Source organism: Condylura cristata, unplaced genomic scaffold, assembly GCF_000260355.1.
Source record: "Condylura cristata isolate star-nosed mole 26May11 unplaced genomic scaffold, ConCri1.0 scaffold00001, whole genome shotgun sequence".
NCBI lineage: Eukaryota > Metazoa > Chordata > Mammalia > Eulipotyphla > Talpidae > Condylura > Condylura cristata.
In genome coordinates, this window is record NW_004567102.1 from 12,210,598 (window position 1) to 12,237,373 (window position 26,776).

The window sequence follows — 26,776 nt, forward strand, 5'->3', positions numbered from 1 at the left end:
ACCCCAGTTCTGTATGCACAAATAAATAAATCTAAAAAAAAAAAATCTTAAGAGGGGAATACTGAAAATGGACCCATTTTTCAGATGAAGAAATGGAGGCTCAAATAGGTTGAAACACCAGTCCAAGATTTCTCAGCTACTAAATGACCGAGTGAGTATTCAAACTCATGTCTGGCAGATTCTAGGGACTGAATATATATGCCATCCTTTCCAGCTCTGACAACCCGAATATTTAAGATGCCCAAATTCATCAATACACAGGCCATTGAAACTGGCTTTAACTCATGAAGCTCTGAACTGATCATCAGTCATTAGCTCCATTATCTCTGCGGTCTAGGCAATGAGTACACTCTAAAATTCAACCCAATGGGTTGTCAACCTCAGGCTTAGATTATTAAGGTCCACTTCTGGACTAACTCAGGTTACTGACTCAGGTATGGGTTTATGTCTGTTAAATCCTTAAAACCTGAGACTATTACATATAACTAATATTCTTAATTCATTTAGTTGTATATATTTTCAGCACCTGCAGGACACATAGTGGTGAACAGGAAAGACAATATCTCTTGGATTTTGTATTTTAAAATCTGACAATGCAACCAGAATATCCAGACGGGTTGTTTTAAAATCAATATTTAGTAAATATCTTTCTATGACTGTTCGTTCCCGTGCTTGGCACTCCAGCTAAAAACAGAAAAAAAAAAAAAAAAAGACACTATCCTCTCTTGCCAAGCCTGCCTGGATAGCCCAATTAACAAGTGTTCTGTTTGGTATTTTCTCTTTCTACTATTAAATATCACACTTGACTCTGACTAAGCTTCCAATTAAAAGTAGGAGCACAATCTCACACACACACACACACACACACACATATATATATATCTGTCAAGAGAAGTGCCCATATTTTCAGCAGGTACCCACTACTAGTTCTCAATTGCAAGAATTGTTTCTTGTAAACTTACTGGTAAATGCCTAGGACTCAACTTCGCGGGTAAAGACAGTCACTTCTCCAGTAAAACATGCAGATACTATTTTGGGAGAACCACGTTGTACTTATCCCAACTCAGTGGAACTGGTTAAGGCTGCTCTAGACTTAAACTGTAGGGCCATCCTAGAAGGAAAGTCATTTTCCTCCCAGTAGCCTCAGCCGCCGGGTGCCAATAAACTCGAGGTGAAGTGGGAGTAGCAGTAACCCGTGGGCTTGGCAACTGCTTAGAGTTTTCCGGGACTCGCTCGGCTTCAGGTCCCCTGAAGGGCATTCAGCCCTAAAATGACACGAAAGTGGCGTGGTAGGAAGAATGAACCTTTGCTCCTAGATCCAATCCCACCCCAAGAAGGCAGCGGTCGCTCTACTGGAATGTAACCAATCAGAAAGAGATTAACATTCACCGCTGACTTGTTCATCCAATCCGAAACTATGTCTCAGTCTCCACCAGCGTCTGGGTCCCCGTGGGCTCTGAGCTGGTTCCGCAGGGGCGCGCGCCAGGCAGCTGCGCAAGTCCCGGAGCGCAGATCTAGAGGTTGGGGCTATTAACGGAGGCGCAGGCACCCGATAGTGCGCACGCGCCTGGGGAGAGCTCGGCCTCCGCCGGTCCCTTCAGGTCTCCCACGCCCCCAGAACCCACCGGCGCAGGGTTCCGCGGGCGCCGAGTTCCGCGCGCTGAAAAGAAGCGGCGGTGGCAGCGGGTGAGTATAAGCTTCGCGTGTTCCGATGTTCTGAGGCAAATGCCACCCCCCCACCCCAGCCCAGAGGGGCTTTGAAAATAGAAGTGGCGAGAACTCCTGCCCCCACCTGCGCCACGTGCCGAGGCATCAGCTAAGGGACCCGACCGGCTGGGAGATGGGGGACGCCGTGAGGGGCGGAGGGCGGCGAGGGGGCTGGAAAGAACGTTTAGGGCAGGTGGGTGTGGATTGGGCAAGGCGCGGTGGCGCGGTGCGGAGGTTGGGGACAGGGAAGTTGGCTGAACCGTACGGACCGGTGGAGGTGGGCGTGGGTGAAAACGACGCGAAGCTGGGGGGCGGGGGGCTGGGGCGCTGTTAAAGGCGTCGGTCGACTAGTACGAAAGAGTATTAGTTTCTGTTCAATATATATGGCACTGTAATCATACCGCAAAGCAGCGTATAATAAAGGTAATGTTTAAGTGTTTGTAATAGACCAGACACTGTTTTAAGCACTTTACGAATAAGACATCGTTTACTCGTCCAGGAACCCTTTAAGATACTGTCGTCCCTTTAGACCGATGAGGACAGTCAGACTCGGAAAGTGAAGTGACATGTCCAAGAGTGTGCACGTATGACAAGCAGATTCAGGTTTATAGCAGGTCTGATTCCAGAAGGGTTTTGCTTAACCAACAGGTGCTCTGGTAGACCCACGCCTGAAAACTGCTGAGCACTGTAAGAAGATAGCTGTTGGTTTTCTACTATTAATGCTAATGTAATACTCTTTTTCTCTTTTCCTCAGAGGCTATTTCAAACTATTTTAAGGAACATAATTTAAAGCAATATTAACTAACACTAAAATACAAGGCAATTAGCGAGTAATTTCGAATCCTAGGATTTTAAAGACCAGGGACATCCTTACAGTTTTTCCTTAGAGTCTTCAAAAAAAGTTAATCCTTATATAAAGGAAACCATGTAAGTTATAGATGTGCCTCCACAATAATGCTGATTTAAAGTTGTATGTGATTTTCATTTAAATAATATTTGTGAAGTGACTAGAGTGAGGTTTCTGTATTACAGAGCAGATGGCATACTGGTGGTTACTAAAATCTTTCACCATATCCTGGAACTGTTATACTTTCCAAACTTCACACGGGCTAGCACAGCCAGTGGGAGTTGCCTGACATGTGTTCCACCAGGTAAGACAGTCCTTGTAGGTGAGGTAGAATGTGGGTTGTCTCTTGCATTGGAGAAGACTACCGAATATTTCCAACCACCGTTGGATTCTTTGGATGTAGTCCAGACAGGTCTGGACAGGTTCTTTCCCTTTGCAATTTTTGTTGTCGTTATTGTTTGTTTGAAAAATTACAGAAATTACCCTGGTTATTTGTTTGAAAAATTATAGACATTACCCTGTTGTTTATAATACAGCAGTCAATGATTCCTCCTACCAGAAAACGTCTCATTGATATTTCGTTTATAGCATAACACTCCCTGTTAGAGTGAAACAAAATATGTAGACATAGATGCAGGAACTACTAATGAAAGATGTTTTGGTAGAAAACTTCTGTTAATAGTTTGAGATTATACATCCTTACCACTAAAGATCTGGGGAAGAAGGATATGTACCTTATGCAAGAAGGTAGACACAGGTTTTTGTTTTGTGTATGGAAAGTGTTGTATAAAACAGTTTCACATTAAAACACCCTAGTCTGTATTATATTATGCCTATTTTTGTGATAAAAAGGGACATTGAAGATGTTTACTGTTTTGTACCAAGGTACTTCAGCTGCAGTTAAGATTAGTTTCATTTCCTGCTGTTACTTAAAAAAATATAATAGTTTTATGGAAAGTTCATCCACATAGTATTCAACTAATTCATTAAAAGTGTACAACTTTAATCATGCAACCATCACCACAAGGTAACATTTTTATCACCCTCATTTACTAATTTCTCCCCAAACTGTTTACCCAGCCAACTACTATGTATTTTTCTATCTGTTGATTTTAGGCATTTCATAAATAGAGGCATACAATAAGTGGTTTTTGTGACTACCTTTCACTGAGCATGTTTCAAGGTTTATCCATGTTGTAGCATGTGTTCATAAATCACTCCTTTTTTATAGTCAAAATGGTATTTCATTATATGGATAGTTCATATTTTATGTATGCATTTATCCATTAATGGACATTTGGGTTGTTTCCACTGTTTGGCTTTTGTGATTAATGGTGCTGTAAACATTTGTATACACGTTTTTGATTTTTTAATTTTTTTTTGGTATACAGATTTTTGTGTGGACATATTTTTATTTTTCTTGGACATGTACTTAGTGGAACTGCTGAGTATATGGAATCTCTCTGTTTAAACTTTAAAAAAAATTAAAATGATGTAAAAGTGTTTGGGCAGTACTTCATATGCAGGAAGTAGCTTTAGAAACACTATAACTATAAAGCTGTTAAAAGATCACCCATAGATAAATGGTTGTGGTCATTTCCATGACATTGCAATACATGTAAAACAGATTGTGACAGAAGTGTGGCAAATGGGAATTAAGGTTGGTAATAATTTATGTAACTATTTTGTACTCACGTGCATGGAGGCTGGGTCTGGATGATTACGGGGTGTGAATGCCAGGTAGAGGTATTTGGACTTTTTGTATAGACAAGGGGACCCTTTGGACATTTTTTTTAATCAGGGAAGTAATGTGAGCAGACCCTATGCCCAAAGAAATTAATTTAGTAGAAATTGGATGAAATTAATTTAGTAGAAATTGGAAGGTGGTTGAAGTGGAAAAGTCAGTTAACAGACAAAAGTACTCAAACTGGAGGTATTAAGAGATTTAGAAGTATGACATCAGTGGAGACTGGGTAAGAATAGGTAGTCATTAAAAATGCTTGTTAGAGATGCATATTCTGGGTCTTTACTATAGAGTGACTGGATCTGAATTCTTGGATCTGAAGAGGCTGGACAACTGCACTTTTATCAACTCCCCTCAGTAATTCTTATATTTACTATGCTGCAGTAGATGATACAAATAATTCACTCAGCCAGCAACTGATGGTGTTGTCAGGACATCTCTGTGTGATTGAAAGAATGGTGCAACTTTTAAAGAATTGGAGAACCAAGGAAAGGTGAAAAATTTGGAGGTATAGGGAATGCTTTTGGCTTGACACATAACAAATAGGAATCTCACCAGCAGATTGACTTGTGCAGTCATATTGGTTGGGAACATGAAATGGGAAGAGCCAGTGAAACAAAGAAATCCAAATAAACTAGTCATCAACATCTTTAAAGTACTATGCCACCTAATTGCTGGTTTGGTCTGCTGTGTTATTAGAAACCAATATTTGAATATGGGAAAGTAGCTATATGCAGAGAAATTAGGGCATCTATTCAATCCTTTACAGGTATTTAGGCTGGTTGAGTAGAAGGCAGCAGCCTCCATAATATTGTGGTCTGACTGAGTCCAGTTATGACTGACAAAGTAGGAGATGATCTTTGCATAAATATGTGGTCAGAGATGTAAAAGACTGAATGAAACAGGAGGTGCTACTGTCTAGATTGTTGACACCTAAAATTACTGAAATGACTGTGTCTGTGCAGTATGTCTCTTGCACTAATTAGAGTTGTTACTCTTTGCTTTGAAAACTGGCTTGCTTTTGTTGCTCTGTGTTGCTTTGGTTTCTTGGATGGCACCAGCAACAGATCATGCCGTTCAGAAAGCAGCCCAAACAGGTTAAAAAGATAGACATTTCCCAGACCAAAAATCCAACTAGATTCCGATTCTTTTGTCTTCAAAATGTTGAGGCCCTAAGGCCGCAGCTTCATCTAGAAAGTATTTGAATCACTATGCATGTGCATATCACCTAGGTGGTGTATTTAAAAGAAACAGTAACTGCAGTCTAGTTAGGAGGAAAAAGTACAATAAATGACTCCTGAATTTGGCATCTTCCAGCATATACACATGTGGCCATACCTTGAGTCTAATTACTTTGAAATAATTAATTTCTCCATCTCACTCTAACCAAAATCTACATCGTTGCAACTTTTACTGCAAGTTACTTTAAAACACTGATTTTTACCTTCATCAGAACCTCTACTCCAAAAGCTGTTAGCTTATCTACTTGGTAGCATTTGCTTCTTCTCTTCTGTCATAATGGAAAAGGTAACCTGCCATCTGAAGTGTGCAGAACCATCCTTAGGAGCCAGCAAAGAGACTGAGGCAAGAGGTTTATTAGGGGGAAACCATTTTTGTAATCAGTGTATTACCAAAAAAAAAAAAAAAAAATCAGAAGATCGCTGAGCCTGACAGATTAGGTAGAATAATTATGTCTGATAGTAAAGAAAAGTTTAAAAGGTTTTGGAAGTTACTGTGGCATCTGAATCCTTGGACACTTTGTTTAGTAGTCATCCTCATTTGAACATCGGTTAGGCGCAAACTGAGGTAGGACCCTCTCTTCAAATAACTTTTATTTCTTACTCCCCTTTTTTTATGCTAATATTTAGAATAATTTCCGGAGCTGCAGGCAAACCAGGTAGCCAAACTGGAGTACTTGTGTTAACTATCACAGTAACAGCGTGCTTCAGAGCTGGAGGCATGGGATACAGATGTAAAACACACACCCCCTCATATAATTGAACAAATAAAGGTGGTTTTATTTTTTTTCCAATTTTGACTTTATTCAGTTATCTTTCAATCAATGACATTGCTTAGATTTTAGGTTGATGTAGCTAAACTGATTTATAAAAAGTTTATAAATGTGTCAAAAGTCTGAACCTTGATCTAAATCAAATAGCATTGCTTCTCACAAATTGTGTTTTTATGTTTTAGAAACCCTAATTGCTCTCTTCAAGAAGTTCATTATGAAGCTATTAGCAATACTTTTACTTTCTGGACTTACAACTAATTGTAGAGGTAATTCTTCCTACCTTTCACCACCCAAGTTACTACTGGTGTCCTTTGATGGCTTCAGAGCTGACTACCTGCAGAACTATGAATTTCCTCATCTCCAGAATTTTATCAAAGAAGGTATTTTGGTAGAGCATGTTAAGAATGTTTTTATCACAAAAACATTTCCAAACCACTACAGTATTGTGACGGGCTTGTATGAAGAAAGCCATGGCATTGTCGCTAATTCCATGTATGATGCGATCACAGAGAAACACTTTTCTGACTACGATGACAAGGATCCTTTCTGGTGGAATGAAGCAGTCCCTATTTGGGTGACCAATCAGCTTCAGGAAAACAGATCCAGTGCTGCTGCTATGTGGCCTGGCACTGATGTCCCCATTCACAATATCACACCTTCTTATTTTATGAATTACAACTCTTCTGTGTCATTTGAGGAGAGACTAAATAATGTTACCAAGTGGCTGAGCAATTCAAACCCACCAGTCACCTTTGCAACACTGTATTGGGAAGAACCTGATGCAAGTGGCCACAAATTCGGGCCTGAAGATAAAGAGAACATGCGCAGAGTGTTGAAAGGCATAGATGACCTCATTGGTGACCTAGTCTACAGACTGAAGACATTAGGATTGTGGGAAAATCTTAATGTGATCATTACAAGCGACCATGGGATGACCCAGTGTTCTAAGGACAGATTGATAAACTTGGATCTCTGCATTGACCGTTCAAACTACACTCTTATAGATTCAACCCCTGTTGCTGCAATACTTCCCAAAATAAGTAAGTTAACTTTTAGCAAAGGTATACTTGAATGAGATAATTGATTGAGAAAGAAGGGTTTTGTAAAAGAATGACGCTCTGGGTCTTTGTATATTTCAGGACCATTCACTCAGAGTGGAATTATATGTTTCCCTATCTCCAAGTTACATGTCTTTAAGCAAGTAGACTAAGGCTTAGATTCAAAATGATTATTTCTTTGCTTTTTGGAGTATTTTGATTATTTCTCTGCTTTTTAATGGAAAATTTTATACTTAAAAAGCATCTTGGATTTTTGTGTGAGATATACCTGTTTTCTGTTGACCTTAGAATGAATAATTAATACTGGGGTACTTTGATTATGTTTGTTCACGCCACATAAGTAGTTCATGTTTACTGAGGAAGCTAATTTGTCCCTTCCTTATAAATGTCCATCAAGAATAATCACAAATGAAAAAGGATATGTGACTGCTTGAAAAACATGTGTGTTTGTGTGTGTGAGAGAGAAGTCATTCCCAACCCTGTCCATAACTAGTACTTCTCCCTTTAAAAAAAAAAAAAAAAGAATTTAAAGTGATTTAATAGATGACACAGGTTAGAATGTATTTCCAGTTATTCTAATTAGAAATATTTTTTCCTTATCAGTGAACCATGACTTTCTTCCTTTGCCATTTCCTCTTTTGTCTTGCTATTTCCTTTTTCATCCAGATAGAACAGAGGTTTATAACAAACTGAAAATTTGTAACCCTCACATGAATGTTTATTTCAAAGAAGATATTCCTGCCAGATTTCATTATCAACATAATGATCGAATTCAACCTATCATTTTGGTTGCTGATGAAGGCTGGACAATTGTGCTAAATAAATCATTACCAAAATGTAAGTACTAGGATATATCTGTTGCATTCTAGTGACACATTGTAAATGGTCCTGTTATCCGGGTACTTTGATTATGGGTGTTCACTCTGTATTAGTAGTTCAGTTTTTAAATAGGTAATTCTCAGGCTTTTGTTTTATTTCCCATTCACTGGTTTTCCTTACATTTGCTCTCCCCTTAGCCTCTTTTCACCACTTGTGCTATTTGCAGTGTGCTTTTGCAAACAGTGCTGGAGATTGACAGGTGGAGTAAGTTGGGCTCTGAATAAAAAATAGTAGGTTGAGAAATAGTGTGAAAGAGGTGTGTATGGGCCCTTCCTGGTGGAGTAACAGGTTAGGATGCAGCACTGCAAGCTCACCATAGCTGTTTCAGTGAGAATTCCATCCCGGGCCCCAGATGGCACAGCAGAACAATCCTCCCGCGCCCGCTGCACCCCTCAGCAGTGTACTTCGTTGATCTGCCTATCTGCTCCCTGCTTTGTCTCTAGTGGAGCCTCTCACTGTCCCTGCACCTCTGTATGAATAAATAAATAGATCTTTTTTTTTTTTAAAGATTTATTTATTTATTCATACAGAACTGGGGTACAGGCCAGAAGCTCAGGGGCGGTGAGAGGCTTCACCAGAGACAGAGTGGGGAGCAGAACAGGCAGATCGACGAAGTACACTGCTGAGGAAGCAGCGGGCGGGTCAGGAGAGGTCTGGCTCGCCATGTGGTCTCCTCCGGGGCAGGTGGGAATTGAACTCATGCGGAAGTGGCTTCAGCTTCTCAGTGCTGTGCTTTAACCCGCTGCGCCACCAGGGAGGGCCAAAATAAATGGATCTTTTAAAAATTAAAAAAAAAAAAAGAAAAAGAAAGAGATGTGTGTGAAATAGGGACATTACTGTATTAAAGAAAATGGAGATTTTATATGTGGGCCTCGACTGATTCAACTAATCAAAATGTTAATGGATGGGGATTACACTAGCAAGAATGTGGTATATTTGCAGTAGAAGAAAGTTATTTTATAATAGAAAGGCTGATCTTATTTACTAACATCATTTTGTTCTTTTCAGTAGGTGACCATGGTTATGACAATTCTTTGCCTAATATGCATCCGTTTCTAGCTGCTCGTGGTCCTGCATTTCATAAAGGCTACAAACACAGCACAATTAACATTGTGGATATTTATCCAATGATGTGCCACATCTTGGGATTAAAACCACATCCCAATAATGGAACCTTTGGCCATACCAAGTGTTTGCTAGTTGACCAGTGGTGTATTAATCTCCCAGAAGCTATTGGAATTGTTATTGGTGCACTATTGATCTTAACCACCTTAACATGCCTCATAATAATCATGCAGAATAAACTGTCTGTACCCCGTCCATTTTCCAGACTTCAACTACAAGATGATGATGATGATCCTTTAATTGGGTAACATGCTGGGGTTTATACAAAGTGTCATTGATTATTCATGAAATCAAGGGTACTCCCAAAGAAAGGGGTTATTATTATGAAATGGCATACTTTGAAAGATGAAGAACTTACACAAGCATGCTCAAATTATTTTTTTCATGGTGTTTGTGTTTGGTTTCACAGCATTTTAATACAAGTAATCCTGTCTACAGTAAATATTTCTAGTAAATCATTAGTACCAATTATTTCTCAAACTAGTAATGTTTTTTGAGAAAAATACTGCCTGCCAGTTTTGGGTTCGTGGTTTTTTGATTTGTGTGTGTGTGTGTGTGTGTGTGTGAAGGTGTAATACGTCTTTAGATGAAAATATACCAAAATTAAATAGGCATGCTCTTATGCCTATATAACTTCTGAAAAACAATATAAACCTTCATGCAATTAGTGGATTTCATATATCAGGGAGGAAACCTTTACTATATTTTTATATTTACCTTTAATAAGGTTTATATCCCAAGAAAATACTTGAGGCTACTTGTAGTGGTTAATAAAATCTTTTAGCCAAACAGAAAAGATGTAGCGTACAAAGAAATTTTTTGAGGAAAGCGATAATAAAAAACACAAAAACTATGTAATCCAAAGCCAGCATCTTCACCATTGTGTCTTTGTTAAGACCCTTAAGTTATTGCTAATACATTAAGAAAATGGGAAAATGTACTTTTCTCTATTTGTGCTTATGCTTTTGTGTAAGTTTTCAGTTGTGCGTGTGTGTGTGGGTAGTGTGTCTGAGTGGACTTTATATGAAATAAGATCTGAGGTGAATTGTGCAGTAGGCAGGCTTCCACATTCCATAGAACGGCACTCAGGATAGGTTATATTGGCACTTCATCTTGTTTACTTATAGATCACAAATTAAAGTTGCAATTTTTAAATAAATAGTAATTTTTATTACCATTTTAAACTTTCTCATGTTGTTTATGTAGCCAGAGGCATCCAAGTGCTACCAAAAAATTGATGGTCTGAATACAAATCTGGTTTTGACTGGATAAGAATGAAAAAGAGATTTTTTTATATTTGCCTTTCAAACTCCTATGCCTGCCTTCTCCTAGCAATGGAGTTATTAAAAATGTTTAAATGGTATCTTTATCATTTGGTATCTTTGGATTTGTTACATTATTCATATGATAAGTGTCAGAATAACCTTTTACCATTTTGGTAATATTTTGTAGTATAAATGCTGCTTCTCCTTTGTTCTCCAATATTTGATTCATATAAATAATCACTCCCCTAGCACATTTTTAACATACTAGTTAAGAGCCATGGATTTGTCATGAGGAACTGTCATCCTACCTTTGCTAGGTGGTACCTTGTAATAACCAGAATATGAAGAAACTGAACTGTGACAGTCTAGAGTGTATCTAATAGAGAGAAAATTGGGCTCAAGAACCACTCATTAGCACCTGAGGAGAACAATTAATATTAATAGTGTGAACTTAAAGTTTGACAATATAAACTAAATTAGGTAAGTATTTGGCAAATACAAAAATCATCTGCAGAAAATATGCAGCCCAGTTAAATCTTGATTCTTTGTGATGGTTAAGAACAATGGGGCCAGTCATCAAATAGGTCATTCATTCTGCTTGGGCACTGCTAATTTCCTGATACTGGTATTTGGTGCTTGTGAGAAGCATTTCCACAGCCTGCATAAATAATCCATGCAATTGGTCATAAATTGATTGTGTTTAAGCCAATAAAGAAATAAAACTGATAGGCCAAGGCCAGTTTTGCTTCTTGACAGGTTTTAATGCTAACGTTTTTTTCTCCCACATAAAAGGTATCCTAAAAGTTAATAGTTGATCTGAGTAAGCTGGTAGTTTCTTCTTCATTTGCCAGTAAAAAAAAATAAAAACGTTAACAGTCACATTTAAAGCAATGGACATTTTTTGAGGTGTCCAAAATAGTAGTAGGAAATCTGGAGAAGAGCAAGCTCCTTGCAGTGCTGTAAGTTTCAATAATTATATTAGCTTGAATGTGGTTATGAGTTTCAGACATTTATACATGGTGTCCAACCTAAGGGGACTTTAGAGAATAGTGTGGAATAGGAAGGAATGCCATCAGCGTCTTAATCCTTTGAATACTATTTGTCTTGTACTTCATTTTATTCTCTAAATACTAACTCTAATTAAAATTGTAAATTTTGTATGTATATGTTGATAGGACAAAGCAGTATTTATTTAATCAATGAGAAACCAATGTATTATAAATGGAACTGGGTTCCTTCTTTTGTATCTTTAAAAAATTACTCTGCCAGGCTATGAGTCTTCTAGCACATTGAGAAAACCTTTTAGTAAAGCTAATTTTGCCTATTAAGGTTTGGTGTGTATTTTGTTAAATAACTAACTGACACGCTGCTGTGTTTTTTGGGTGATGGAAAAGCATCACAACTTATGGAAACAATACTCAAAGAAAATAGAAAATACTTTTATTAAGTATTTTTTAATTCAGAGAATGCATTCAGGATATGTATATTTACTTCTAACATGGGAACTGTTTTGTTGTTACTGATGTGTGTTCTAAACAGCAATAGAATAAAAATTGCTTTAATTCTGTATATTACAGGCTTTGTGTTATTATTCCAATGAGCTTGAAATGAGAATTTAAAGATAAATTCTTGGAACAGTAAAGGATTAAACATGCCTTTGTATTGTTCTTGAGTATCTCTTCCCTTGCCCACAGCTGGTAAGTTTTATTGGAGGGCTTTACTTCATTGTGAATATATAAAAATACAAAAGAAGGACAAATATGAGACAAAGTTTGTATTTATTGTCAATTCTTAAAATAGTATGTAAATAAAATGACGTGAATGTGCTTTAAAGAAATTGGTATGTAGTGCCTTAAGTTAAAGTAAAATATATTTTGACTATATTGTTTGAATACTTGATAACTTTATGATTAAAAAATTATATGTGAAAAAAATTACCAAAACATTTGCACTGTAGTTATTTCATAAAGACCTCAGTGACATTGCAGGTTTTTAAATTTTTCACTTCTTACAAAAATACAGGTAGGCATTTGTTACAAAGATTTTCTATATTTGGGGTTAAGTGTATAACATTTAACCAAGATTTTAAAAGTATAGAAATCTGCAATCCAGCTTAAGGACATCATTAGAAAAAAAACCCACGGTGAATTTTGCAGTTTCTACATGACAATTTATTGGATTACAGTAGAAAGGAAGAATTGAAAAAGTTGATGATAAAGACATTGGGTATAAGGTGGTGATTATAGTAATTAAACTTTATTTTGTATATAACTAAGTATTAATTGTTATGGCAAACTGAGTACAAATTCAACAGTTTCCTCTAGTAGAGCAGTGATAAATTTATTTCCTGTTTTCATGTTCAGTGAATATTGCTAGGAACTGTGGGAAAGCAAAAGAATAAAAAGTACTTTCTTTAGAAGAGAATTCTGTAACATTTCAAACGTGGTTAAACTTTATGCCAACAAATGACCAACGTCCACCCATGTTTCAGTTCTTGCTCACTGGTATCCTTGGATTTAGAAATATTTCTCAAACTCTGCTTCCTGGAGTTTGGATACCAGCTTCACCCTTCCCCCTACCCCAACCTTCTTGGTACTGTGCATAGTATGATTGGTCTTCCAGCTCCTTTAACTCACACCCACTGTGCTCACACACACACACACACACAAACATCATGTATGTGCACTTGTACATGTGGGTGCATGTGTGTAGAGGGTTGATGGTGAAACCACTAGGTCTTGGAACTTATATTTCATTTCCAAAATTATCTGGAAGGCAAAGACAGTCTTAATCAGATTAAGAACAGCCAAACTGCTCTGCAGGTGGTTTAACTCACTACATCTCTCTTTCTACCTCCTTGCCCTAAAATTTGATTTCCACTATCAAACTGTCACATGAGCTCATCTACTGACTGCTTCATCATGACGGCTTGAAATGTCTTTGGTTCAGACCTCCCTCCTGTGTTGAGATCTGAAATGCCAGTGATGCAATCCTGTTCATTATCTACCATACTTTACTTTCTTAGACAGAGTTGAGGATGATCAGTAGAGATTGACCCTGAATCCAATCTAGACAGCCCCACTATAAAAAAAAAAACAAAACCCATTTTATAAGAGAGTTCCTATAACTAAAGCCCTGGACTGTTGATTTATACAATGAATTGTTCTCCGAAGAGAATATTTTTTTATATGAAATTTCTAAGGAAGTTCTTTTTCAATTTGTCATATTCACAGATAACATGATTACATACATAGAAAATCCAAAGCAATCTGCAGGTAACACTATGAGTTTAACATAATTTAGGATATAAAAACAAAAAACGAAGTATTTTTAGTTATCAGCTGGAAGCAAGCTGAAATTTTAAAACTGATTATCATATTGCTATAGAAAGTTATGACATATCTAGGAATAAGGCTACTAACAAAATATATGTAGAAGGGGGCCCTCCCTGGTGGAGCAAGGGGATGCATCACTAAAAAGCTCTGCAGCCACTACAGCAGGAGTTCAATCTCTGGCCAGGGAGATGACCCACGTGGCACAGCAAACTTCCGGCTCACCCGCTGCTCCCTTCAGCAGTGCATTTTAGTCATTCTGCTGTTCTGCTCCCCACTCTGTCTCTGGTGACGCCTTTCACACAGTGCACCAATGGCCTGTATCCCAGTTATTGCAGGCATAAATAAATATTTTAAAAATTGCAACTCATACAATGAGTAAGAAAAATCTTAGTCGTACAAAATAGCTACTGGAGGAGGCAAGTCAAAATGGTGAGATGTGGGGAGCTCCAGATCTCTAATGTTTAAAAACTTTTTCTTACCATTAGTAAAATGAGCTAAATTTTCTATGTGCTAATTTGTATTCAATGCATATATCTTGACTATGAAGACATACAGGTAAAGAAAAATAAAAAACTATCAGAGAATGGTAAGTGAATAGATTTTCCCAAGGAAGTTTTATTTTTATTCTCTCTCCTGCTGATAGTTTACAGGAAATTAAGAATCTGTAAATAAAAGAAGCCTTTCAAGAATCAAATCTTCATATCAGGATTTTAATGATTTCAGCAATGTTACAGAATTTACTTAAGATAATTGCACCTTCTAAAAGGAGTTTAATGCAATAATTAGCTTAAAAATACATATAGCATTTCAATAGTCATACTTTTCAATAAAACAAGTTTCATATTTCTGTCATATACAGATATTTCAGTGAGGATAAATTCATAGCTATAAAGCAAGCCCACATGAGTGGTTGCATATTCCAAAATGTCTAATTTAGAATTAGACTTCTTGAGGAGTTTGCTATACACCACCAAACTTCTCAACTTTCCAACCTACATTCTATCCTATTAAGAGGTTGTATATTAAAATGAGAATGAGTGCTAACACTCTTCATTGGATTATTTTAAAAACTTCATTAAAAAATTTCACCTTATTTTAGTAAGCAAAGTTATATCTTTCATTATGCCATTTCTGATGATGTCTAAGCTAACCCTGCTTTCTGAACTATATATATATATATATATATACCATTCTACCTAGTTATTAGCCCAGTAGTGCAAAATATAGACAAAATCACATGGGTCAAGAGTCTATAAAGTTGCTTTTAATTCCAAGAAACACTATGGTTTCCAGGACTGCTTCCTCTTCCCTCTAAGATGTCATAGAAATTCTAATCCCCCGTAACTAGACTAATTGGAGATGGAGCACAGCTTTGGGAGGGTAGCAATGGGAGAAGCTGAAATGACTTTGAATAACCACTGAAAGTATGTAGTGTAGCACCAGCTTGATGGTGCTAGCCAGAGGAAAAGTCTTATTCTGAACAAAATTACTCCCCAGGAGGTAGAGGTCTATTTGTGAACTTGGATTAATCTTTGATCCCGATGAGCACCTGGTGGTGGGTATTTAAATATGTCATGAAGCAAGGCTATCATCTCAGCTCCTCTCATTTCAGTACCTGTTATTTCTCCAAGAGTTATTTTGCTAGTTTTTGCTGTCAGCACTGCTCTGAGTACAGTGTGAACAACTCAAGTGTGCCCCTAACTAACTTTTGTCCCCAAGTTCCAGCCTTTCCATTGACCGTGTTGCCTACATTTTACCAAATCAAGTTTGGGTTTTTGCAACTCTGGATTTTAAGATGCTCAGACATAAAAGACATTTGTGCTTTGTTACTAGAAAGAAAACACTGCTCTATCTATTTTTTTAATGTGGTTAAAATTGGTTAAGTTTTCAAGGAAGTAATTACAGAACTAGAGAAAACATTCTGCGGTAATGCCTGATAGCTCCATCAAGCTAGTGCTAAGCTACATAGAACAGAAATTACATCCCTGGTGCCTTTTAGAAAAACCAGAGTAAAAAAAACCAACCAGGAAAGAGAAATAATGATTCTAATGACAGAAACAGTACACTTAGCAAGAATCTGTCAAGTATTTGAAACTTTTTTTTAGGGGGAAAATAAAATGAAAACCCATGTCATTAGGGAATGCCCACAAATGACTCCCACCATTGGGAATGTATCTCTCCAAAATTCAATGTATAAATGTACACTGAATTTTCAATAGTTTTCACATTTAGCACCTCCAATTTACGGAGATAGATTTCTGCATTATTCGGGAATTGGAAACTTCATTCTGTTCAAACAATGAGTAACAAACATTCTGTGATGTGGCTGCAAAAAGTCCTTCAACTGAGTTATAAGACCTAGTTGTCAATAAAGTGCATTTCACAGAAGAAGGGTACCCATTAGGAGAGCAATTTAAAGTGCAATATATAAAGTACTTTAAATAGTGCAAAATTGCTAATTACATACATTCCATGTGCCAAGTTCCAATAAAGTAGGATCTTATCTACCTCTAGGCTAGAAAGAACAATGGAAACATACCTCCACAGATTTAATCCTTTACAGGCACGTGTATATGGGCCAATCTGTGTGTGTGTCTGTGCTTGAACATGTAGGTAACTGCTTAGCGGTTCGTGCAAATGTCTGAAACAGGTTTCCTCTGAAACCTTAAACACTGACATAATGATGCAATTTCCACTTCAAAGTAGCATTAGGCTTGTAATAACGGTTGAACTATTTCAGGCTGTATATCTGGCAAGGCAGGTATCTGACTGCGAACTAAATGTTTAATGGAGATTATAAAAAATACAATAACTATAATGCTACCAAGAGAGATCCCTATAAAATAAGCATATGATTCCTCATGCTCATGTTCTCTTGGGTGGCCATCACCATAGAGAGGAGTTGTACTCTGCGTGTAAGGGGTGGCTTCCGGAGTTGTTGAACTGAGCAGATCCTGGACATTCCTGAGGGATCCATTGTGTGGCATGGCAGTGATGTTGAGGAGGTGGCACAGCAGAGGGTACAGGTCCGTGGAGTTCATTGCTGCTTTAGTGAAATTCTTTCGGAAGGCAGGACCATGGGCTAAAAATATTGGGTGCATTTCTGCTAATGCATTATCATAACCATGGTTGCCTACTGTAAAGAGAAAATAATGTGATTAAGTTAACTAACCAGTGAGCATTAAAATGGAAATAACTGTGGCTAAATTATAAGCTTATATGCAAATGTGTGCCGATTTCATCTTTTAAAATAATGTTGTGTAAGCAAACTGCTGTTGTTAACTGTTGGGGGCGACCAGGTGCTGTGATAACACAGCTACCGATAGGACTAGGGCAATAATAAACTGGGCTTAGCATCCGGAGATACTGGTGGGACTGACTGGGCCTCGCATCGGGGGCACAGCGAAGAGTCACCCCTTTGGAATATGAACCTAGAATCTATATAAGAGACCCTTTTCCCCTATAGCACTGGCAGTGGCTGCAGACCCCATCCTTAGGGGCTCTGTTTCCACTGTTGCTAGAGCAATAAACTCTACTTGCTCAGCCTTTCTGCCTCCCGTCTTTCTTCCTTGCCGCCGGTCACAGAAGTCTGGACAAAACATTAACATCATAGTTCACTCCAAAAACACAGAGAAGGAAGGATAAAGTACAAAGTTCAGTGACATGAAAGGAAGATGAAAGTGATTTTTTTGGTGGCAGGTAAACTAATATTCAGCAAATATTTGTTAACTACCTGCTATGTACAAATCATATTTACAAAGGGACTAAGGTGCTCTTTGTCATGAAGACAATAAATTCACTATGGGGGAACAATAAAGATCTTGGGGAGACACCAGAGAAAGCAAACCTCCAGTTAGGGCTACCACTCAGGACAAAGAGCAAGACTGTGGGTGAATCTTTACTTTGGTGGTTCAGATCAGGACCCAGAGCTAAGTTAAGTTGCTCAGAAGCTTTAATGTAGCTACAAATATTATAAAAATTCTTGGAGACTTCTGACTATCACCTGATACAAATTTGAAGGATGAACACTTCTGCATAGAAGTTGCATTTCAAAGTCGTATCCGGGTGTTTGGCACAGCCACTACAGCCAACAAGATAGCAAACTAAGGAAACACCAACAGGTTTCATTTTAAAGTATTTGCTAGGGAAACAGCAAGGGAAAAATGCACTATTGAGAAAAAAATAATCCTGGGCCTCCATGGCGGTGCAGGGGTTAAAGTCTTAGCGCTATTAAACTATCACCAGTCACTTAAGCCAGGGAGCTGACCTATGAGCACAGCAGACCTCTCCTGTCAGGCCAGCTGCATCCCTCAGCAGTCTGTTTCAGTGGATCCCCCTCTTCTATCCCCACTCTGTCTCTAGTGAATCCTCTCACACCTCTTCCTTTCCACCTCTGGCCTATACCCCAGTTCTTGTATGCACAAATAAAAATAAATCCTTAAAAAAGAAAAAAATATCCTAAATAAATTTCTCTGAAGAACTGACCTACTCATCTTCTCAAAGTAATTCTAAAAGTGCCAGATCCATCTAATGAAAGAAGTCTTTCTAAATGCCCTGATTCTTTTGAGTTTAAGTAAAATGAATACTAATTTATGAAATTCCTCTGATAGAGTTCTGTCCCGTCCCATTTTATCAAGTGGTAACTACATCACCTGTAATTGGCTGTGTTCAATTCTATGAGAAGCTGGGAGCAAGCCTCAAGAGGCAAAAATAATTCACTTCTCATCAGAAAATAAAACTTGAAATAAAATCACTAACTTAGAAAAGCTTTCCTCTAAAGCAGAACTTTGTTTGGTATATTTCTGCTATAAAGGCTCCAGGAGACAATACAAGGAACACCTAATTTGAGGAGTTCTCAAACTCTAGTTTGGCGTAAACTTTTTAAAAATGAAAAAAAAAAAAATCCTAAATAAATTTCTCTGAAGGTTAAGAACAGACCCTTCTTAGTGGGAATGAGATTCCTAGGGAGCAGATAAAAACAGACTGCTGGGCTCTACCCTCAGTTTCTAGTTCTTTAGGTCAGGAATTTGCATTTCTAACAGGTTTTCAGGTAATATGCAGATAATGGGAACACATTTGTAAAACCACTGCTTTAGCACATGAAAAGTTAATTCTCTTGTAGAACTCAGCCAAGTGACTGAGAATGATTGTAGTGGTCAATATATACTGACCAATATATATTGGTCAGTATATATTGAATAAGTGAATATTATGTAACCTATTAGGGACCATTAAGGGTTTCAAGCAAAAGCAGGTGTGATGACCAACTTATATAATTCTAGTTAACCAAGTCAAAATTTCAAGAGGCCCTTAAATTTTTGTTGACTTTAAAGTACAAATCTCCCAGAGCTACCAGCTTTTTGAGCCATCCTTCTCACATAAAAGCTACCTGTGTCACACAACATACGGAAGTAGCAATTCTTCTACTAGAATTGCTAAAGAAATGATTTTTAAAGACCTTTTTAGAGTTCTCCTGTGGCTTACAGAACATAATCTGCAGGTAAAGGCTGTTTTAATAACCAGAAACCATGTCTGCCACTTAGACTCACTGATATCCTCCAATAACTATCATCAAGCAAACTACTTTTCTTTTCATCAATAAATGTGATGAAGACAGTAAACAGCCATTTTGAATGTCTCTTGTGTATATCAAGAAAGGAAGTCTATAATAGCCTTTTTTCTTTAAAAATGAAAAAATTTGATTGGTTACCACACAAGTTAACAACATGAAAGACTCCCAGGTCAGGTTGGTGCTGAGAATTCATAGGTTCATCATCCAGGAAAGCAGAATCCATGCTAGGTAGGCTACAGATAAAAGTACTGGGGGGCAAACATGAGATAGTGAGGTTATCGGGGCAAGCTTCCAAACGGCCCTGAGGAAGAGATGAGGTTACCAGAGTTCGAGACTACCTTGTAGAAGCTGAGGTCTGTGAAAGAGAAGTCTTTGGGGGAGCCTGGACCACAGAGAAAATGACGCCATATTGCAGATAGGGTCTGAGGCAGAGGGAGTGGGGAACGAACACCCTGGCTTCTCCCACACTCTTGCCAGGGTTTGTACTAACCAAACCTAACCAGAAATCAGGTGTTGGGGACATTTAGTCTTAAGCGGTCAGTCACTAGCCAGACAAACAAGAAAAGGCTGGGGAGTTTGGGGGCTAATATGCAAATGAAGGGAATAATATAGGTGAGTAAAATGCCACAGATGACTTCCTTTTGATGAACTTGCTAAAAGCCAGATGAACAGAGAAAATTATACATTAAAGACCCCAGAAAGTGCCTACTTGGCATGTTTGTATTTCAAACACCATTTCCATTATAATCTACATTTATTTGGTGGAAATAAAATGAACTCACCAAGCTATCAGAAAAATATGCCTTTATATCTTATCTATAACATACGCACTCACTTCCTTTTAGGAATATTTCCAAGGTAAACCAGTGTTTCCAAGGTGTAAAGCAAAGCTGGCCCATATTTGGTTGAGGACAAAAAGAAGCAAGAAAGCTAACAATTGCACATAAAAGTAGACCTTAACTTCTTATAAAACAGGCAGAAGATAATTCAATGTATAAATTTCAGTTTCAGAAAAAAATTCAGTTTTTCTTAGCTTGATGATTATCATTAACTGTATCTATATATATCACTGTGCATATCCTTGGTCTGATGACTTCAAGAAGTAAATGTTTCACTTTTAGGAGGTTACCTCTTTATAAAGCCCAAGGACCTTTCTTTTGCTATTAATATAGGACACAAGTTCCTCAATCAGTCCAGAAACAGCTGCCCAGAGCCTCCACTTTAGCAAACACCACAGAAGAGGAAGAAATAGATTGTGCTACTTACACAAAAAGTTCTCTGACTTATTCTGTAAAATATACCACCCTTCATCAGCCACTGCTATGATTGGTTGAATCCGACTGTTGTATTTGTAATGCCATCTTTCTGGAATGTCTTCTTTTTTGTAAACAGTAAGATTGGGGTGAGCATGAGCTAGTGCTTCATAGACTTCATTAAATTTACCTAGAAAGAAGAAAGGGAGACAATTCAGAACAAAAAGCTCACTGCTACAAATAAACTATTAGAGGCAAGTAAGTGAACTAGTCTTTCTTTCTTGATTCCCTTAAGAAAGACCCCTTACTGGCCCTCCCTGGTGGTGCAGTGGGTTAAAGCACAGCACTAAGAAGCTAAAGCCACTTCCGCGGCGTTGCCTGCCCCGGAGGTGACCACAAGGCGTGGCAAGGCGTGGCAGACCTCTCCTGACCCGCCTGCTGCTCCCCTCAGCAGTGTACTTCGCAGATCTGCCTGTTCTGCTCCCCACTCTGTCTCTGGTGAAGCCTCTCGCTGCCCCTGCGCCTCTGGCCTGTACCCCAGTTCTGTATGTACAAATAAATAAATCTTTACAAAAAGAGAAAAATAAAAAAAGAGAAAGACCCCTTACTGAGATCAAACCTCAGCTGAACACAATAAATACAGTCAGACACTTCAACATTCATTCCCTTTCAGGATAGGAGTTTGAGGGGGAAAAAATGGGGACATTTTACCAAGCTTGAATTCACTAATCTCTAATTTAAAAACTCAAAACAAGCATAAATTAGTGGCATTAAGGGCCTACCCTCCTGATCTAAGAGTTAAGTCTAGTGTTATCACTTCTGTGGCCTGAGTTTGATCTCAGGCCCCAGAGGTGATCCGCATATGGCACAGGAAACCTCTCCTGTCTTGCCCACTGCTCTCCTCAGCAGTGTATTTCAGTAGATCTGCTTGTTCTGCTCCCCTCTCTTGTCTCTAGTGAATCCTCTCACCCCCTGCACCTCTGGCCTATGCCCCAGTTCTTGTATGCAAAAATTAATAAAATTTTTTAAAAAATAAAAAAATTAGTGGCACTAAGTAAAATGTCCAGTGCATTGTAAACAAAGCTAAATTCTAGCAGTTAAGAGAACAGAGTGGAGTATTTCTACAGGAGAAAATACAGTAGTGGAAGGGTGAGGATTGGGAAAGGACAAACTAGAGATGAACAGCAGCTTATAAAATGGAAGTTTAAAGCCCTGGATGTGTGTAACAAAAGTCTCCTCTGTCACTTCAAATGCAGTAGACAGGAATTATCTTTAATTCTTTTTTCATTTTTCAAATTTCATTTGTCCTCCCTGCCTCCCACTCCTCAGGAAGGGAACACCATTCCAATCTTAAAGGAAAGCTGACTGGTTAATGTGGTTTTGTTCAGCAACAACAAAAACTTGCTATTTTTTGTTGAAGATGCTGAAGAGTGGTGCAGGCCCACATGCATATTTTAACTCTGATTGTTTCAGAGGTGCTTTTAATTCTCCCATGAGGGATGTAACTCATGAGTTATATTCCAGCTTTCAAAATCTACTGTCTTGTATAACACCCAACCAACTCTAGGAGGTGATTAAAATAGAAGTCAGAACAGTAGGCCTGACTCTTGCTCTGCACTTACTTTGTAATCTGGGGATGTTAAACCTATTGAACTTATTTGCCTATTTAGCAAAAAAAAAAAACCTAATTGATAAGGTTCAAGCTTTGTGAAAAATTCAAGGTACTACTTATGAATTGTTACTACTTATGAATTAAAATTAATTTAATTCTCCTTATAAATTAGAAAAATAAACCTCACAGTGATTAACTCCTCCTCCTTTCTATAGCCTAAGTGATTCCCTATTCAGCAGTTCCTAACAAAGGATCTATAGAAGTCTTGGGACTTCTATGAAATCACTCTACATGCACACAAATTCTCTGAGAACACTAATTTTCTGAGAAAGGGTGCTATAGATTTTATCATTGATGTAACTGGCTGCCATAAATATAAAGCAGCAATTTCAATATTTGACGGAAAACAAAATTAGACTCTCAGAGAATTTTGTCTTTTGGGAGTCTAAGGATTAAATTCCCTAATATTAACATGACCCAAACAAACACACTTTAAAAGATTCACCACTCAGTAACAGTGGTAAATACAGACCTAAACCCAAGGCCAGTGGTCATACTCACCTTCCTTTGGCAAGATGGCTGCTACTGGAGATTGATCAACCAGGGTATAGAGGTCTTTATCCACATACCGGTCTAGTTCTATTACCCTTTCCTCAGAACACTGGGTCATTCCATGATCACTTGTGATGATCAGGTTCAGTGTGTTCCACAGCTTTGCCTTTTTCAGCATTTGTATGAGATATCCTAACTTGTTGTCAATATCAGAAATGACAGGCCCCATGAGTGGACTGTCAGGCCCCAAATGGTGCCCCATGTCATCAGGATCTTCCCAATAAAGAAGGCCAAGGTTTATGGGCTCCTTGGATGTAAACCACTCAATGACTTTGGCAACTCTATCCTCAAATGAGATAGACTCATTGTAAGGCAGGTAGTGAGTAGGAAAGCTCTTATGGATTTTCACATCTGCTCCAGGCCACATGGCCGCACCACTGAAATGTCCTGCCCTCTGATTTGTGATCCATATCGGTGTTGCTTCTTCCCAAAACTCAGAATCATATATATCCATGTGATCCAAGGAGAACGATTTGTTCAGAATGGGATCAAACATATCATTTGCAACAATCCCATGATTTTCTGCAAAGAGGCCAGTTACCAAAGTATAATGATTCGGATAAGTCTTAGTAATAAAAATATTAGTAACTTGCTGTACGTGAACACCGTAATTCATAACATAATGAAAATGGGGTGTTGGAACTCTATATAAGTAATCCCAACGGAATCCGTCAAATGAAACTAATAGAACCTTCTGCTGGATCAGTGGGAGAGAGAATGTAATTGAAACTGCTAATGCAGCAAGTATGAAGGACAACCAGAGAAGTTTTGAAGTCATTTTCAAAGTACTTGATCAGTTCACTGGAAGATAATCTATATAAAAAAACATACAGACGTTAATGACAACAATTTTGTATTCCTTACTTTACCCAAAGCTGAAAGTGATGGTGCTTAGTAGTTCCCATTATATTATAAATCAAAGCCTAGAAGGATTATGTTGCATAACTTCATCTTGAAGAAGACACCTGGGGCTACCTGCATGATAAAAATGTTTAGCTGTATTTTAGAGACTTTTTACTTTTTAAGTCATGAAAAATTCCTCAATGGACTATTTTTTTTTTAAAGATTTATTTATTTATTCATACAGAACTGGGGTACCGGCCAGAAATGCGGAGGGTGAGAGGATTCACCAGGAACAGAGTGGGTAGCAGAACAGGCAGATCGAAGAAGCACACTGCTGAGGGGAGCAGTGGGCGGGTCAGGAGAGGTCTGCCAGGCCATGTGGTCACCTCTGGGGCAGGTGGGGATCGAACTCATGAGGAAGTGGCTTAAGCTTCTTTGTGCTGTGCTTTAACCAGCAGCACCACCAGGGAGGGCCTCAAGGGACTATTTAAGTAAGCTCTCCAAATATCATTTCCAAAGTGAAATACAATCTACATGCAACTTTTTAGAAATATTTTCAGTTGACCAAGACTTCTGACTTATGGTCTGAAACATCAGTGCTTAAAAAGCAAGAAAACCCAACAAAAGGTTTTATGTTTGGCTCATCATATTAGAGAAGACACTAGAGAAGAGAAAATAGATAAGTTGGGTTTCTTGAGGTGACATAAAGTTTGCGACAATCATATATTTGTAAAATGTAATCTGCATTCATTTATTAGTAATCAAAGTATAGCTGCCTTTAAACTGAACAATTAGATGTTCAATTTGATCTTCCTCATGTTAAAATGTGTCAACATTTAATCTTAACTGTGTTGGCCCTCTCTAGTGGCGCAATGGGTGAGGATGCAACACTGTAAGCTACCTGAAGCCGCTTCAGTGCAGTTCGATTCCCAGCCTGCAGGTGATCCACTTGTCACTACAGACCTCTCCTGACCTGCTCGCTGCTTCCCTCAGAAGTGATTTTTGTCCATCCGCCTGTTCTGCTCCCTGCTCTGTCTCTGGTAAATCCTCTCACTACTCCTGCACCTCTGGCTTGTACCCCAGTTCTGTATACATACATAAATAAATAAATATTTAAAAAAAAAAACAAACTTAACTATTGTTATATATAAAAAGGCACTTTTCTTGGTTAAATAATCTTTGGGCCAAAGTTGTTGTTTCTTAATCTGCATATATTTCTAAAATGCTTTTATTTCTCTTGAAGAATGATGAGACAATCTGGGCCAGATTGTCAGTTCCCACTGGGGATGCAAATTTATTTTCTTCAAGTCCATTCCTACATAAAGATATTTATGTACCCATCAAAACTTGAATTCTAACTACAAGGTTCCAAGAAAGCTCTTGAATTCAGCTTTTGACCACTTCCTAATTTGAATGTACTGAAGATAATTTTAAACCTCAAAAACAGACCACGACAATCCACTACTTCAAACACCTGATTTCACCTCTCTTAGTAAATTATTTCACCAACTGCGGAAAGCAGAACAGAACTGCTTTCCTAGGACAAAATAATAATAATAATAATAATGACCAAATGTAGTCTAAAGCTCAGGAATATTTGGCAAGAAGAACCTACATTATCATGTCTATTACATAAAGCGAGAACAGAGAGGTGGGAGGTGGGGATGAAAGAAATCTTAGATTTCTTTCCCACACCCCACTCCCACAAACCCCAAATGCTGCATAGAGCAGCGAAATCCAGTTTTGGGTCCAGATTTCACTGGGCTGTTTGCCAGCCCCTCCTCCCTTCCAAACCTCCGCCGACAGACAGCCATAGAAATCTGTTAGGCAGGCGCGCCAAGGCGACTTAGAGGGAAAACGAAGTAGGTATGTGTGGAGCTAATAAACGCCCGAAAGAAGAGGATGTAGCGCCCCATCCTTTCCACCATTTCATCCTAGCCACTACGACGGCTCGCTAAGCGGTACCGTTCGCAATTTGCAAACCTACCTCTCCCCCTCTCCCTACTCTTCTTACCTAGAAGCAGACAAAAAGGGAGGCGGGTGAGTGCAGCGGGAAAGGGAAAGGACAATTTCGGGGGACCCGGGTGAATCCCCGGGAGGCAAGCGGCCCTGGACTCTTACCCACACAGCGACCCGATGCGTCCACATCGGCTTGGGGCAATAGAAAGAGGGGCCGAAGGGTGCTTCCTCTAGAGACCCGGTGCAAAGGAAGGGAGATAACGGGAGCAACGCGCGCCCCTTGAACCCGCAGCCGCTCACCTGCACGCCAACAAGACGCAGAGCACCTGACCCGCAACTCCGCCCCACGGCAGGCCCCACCTCTTGACTCCCATTGGCCGCGTAGAACTATTACCTCTGCTGGGGTTGCCTGTGGAAAGCCTGGCTGCTGGGAATAGCAGCACCCGCCTGTCGATCAGCGGAATAGGGCGGGTGCAGCCCGCGGGCGGTGCAGCCTGAAGGGGAGGAAGCAAAGGGCCAGAGGGGCGCGGGATGGAGGCGCCGAACTTTTCGGAGGCGAAAATCTCTGGATCCTGTGCTCGCTGAGACTTGCCCTGGCCGCAAAATCTTCCTGCAGTATGTCTTTACTAGACGGGCAGTTGTGCTGTCGTCTGCAACGCAGAGAAATAAAATACTTGACCCAGTAGTGTCTATGCTCTAATTTCAATCGTTTTTGTCAGAAAACCACTTCTAAGCTCTCATCTGCTCTCTTGTCTTCTGTGTTTCATCACAAGTGGGCGATGCGGTATCCTAGCCTTTGCACTAAAGCTACTCGTCAACATCCGGGGATGTCAGTGGGATAGTGAGACTTTCTTTAGTGTTTATCAGTTGCTGTTACCAATTCTACTCAGAAAATTTTAGTTTAGAAGGATTAATGTGGGCAACTCCACAGTCCCAATGTCTGTCCAGGTTTTT

General features: G+C 38.8%; 2 protein-coding genes across 3 annotated transcripts; one reads left to right on the plus strand and one right to left on the minus strand.

Moving 5' to 3' along the window:
* Window positions 1–1,494: 1,494 nt before the first annotated feature.
* Window positions 1,495–11,960, plus strand: ENPP4 (ectonucleotide pyrophosphatase/phosphodiesterase 4 (putative)). The gene is made up of 4 exons (XM_004673540.2): window positions 1,495–1,686; window positions 6,492–7,349; window positions 8,034–8,204; window positions 9,255–11,960. The coding sequence occupies exons 2-4, from the start codon at window positions 6,524–6,526 to the stop codon at window positions 9,617–9,619; spliced, it is 1,362 nt and encodes a 453-aa protein (XP_004673597.1). The 5' UTR covers window positions 1,495–1,686; window positions 6,492–6,523; the 3' UTR covers window positions 9,620–11,960.
* Window positions 11,961–14,257: 2,297 nt separating this feature from the next.
* ENPP5 (ectonucleotide pyrophosphatase/phosphodiesterase 5 (putative)) lies at window positions 14,258–26,502 on the minus strand. Of its 2 annotated transcripts, none has more exons than XM_012723504.1 (4): window positions 26,123–26,502; window positions 22,970–23,833; window positions 20,810–20,986; window positions 14,258–17,107 (listed from the first exon to the last, which is right to left on the minus strand). In XM_012723504.1, the coding sequence occupies exons 2-4, from the start codon at window positions 23,796–23,798 to the stop codon at window positions 16,680–16,682; spliced, it is 1,434 nt and encodes a 477-aa protein (XP_012578958.1). In that variant the 5' UTR covers window positions 23,799–23,833; window positions 26,123–26,502; the 3' UTR covers window positions 14,258–16,679. The 2 variants fall into 2 exon arrangements, with proteins under 2 accessions (XP_012578958.1, XP_004673598.1); XM_004673541.2 differs by lacking the exon at window positions 26,123–26,502 and adding an exon at window positions 25,985–26,116.
* Between the last annotated feature and the right edge of the window lie 274 nt (window positions 26,503–26,776).

Excerpts from the sequence above, each read along its gene's own strand:
- ENPP5 (XM_012723504.1), bottom strand. The coding sequence starts at position 23,798 with ATGACTTCAAAACTTCTCTGGTTGTCCTTCATACTTGCTGCATTAGCA. Across the intron at positions 20,987-22,969 it reads AGCCATCTTGCCAAAGGAAG|GTAAATTTAATGAAGTCTAT; the intron begins GTGAGTATGACC and ends TCTTCTTTCTAG. Across the intron at positions 17,108-20,809 it reads TAAGTCAGAGAACTTTTTGT|TAGGCAACCATGGTTATGAT; the intron begins GTAAGTAGCACA and ends TTCTCTTTACAG.
- ENPP4 (XM_004673540.2), top strand. The coding sequence starts at position 6,524 with ATGAAGCTATTAGCAATACTTTTACTTTCTGGACTTACAACTAATTGT. Across the intron at positions 7,350-8,033 it reads TGCAATACTTCCCAAAATAA|ATAGAACAGAGGTTTATAAC; the intron begins GTAAGTTAACTT and ends TTTTTCATCCAG. Across the intron at positions 8,205-9,254 it reads AAATAAATCATTACCAAAAT|TAGGTGACCATGGTTATGAC; the intron begins GTAAGTACTAGG and ends TGTTCTTTTCAG.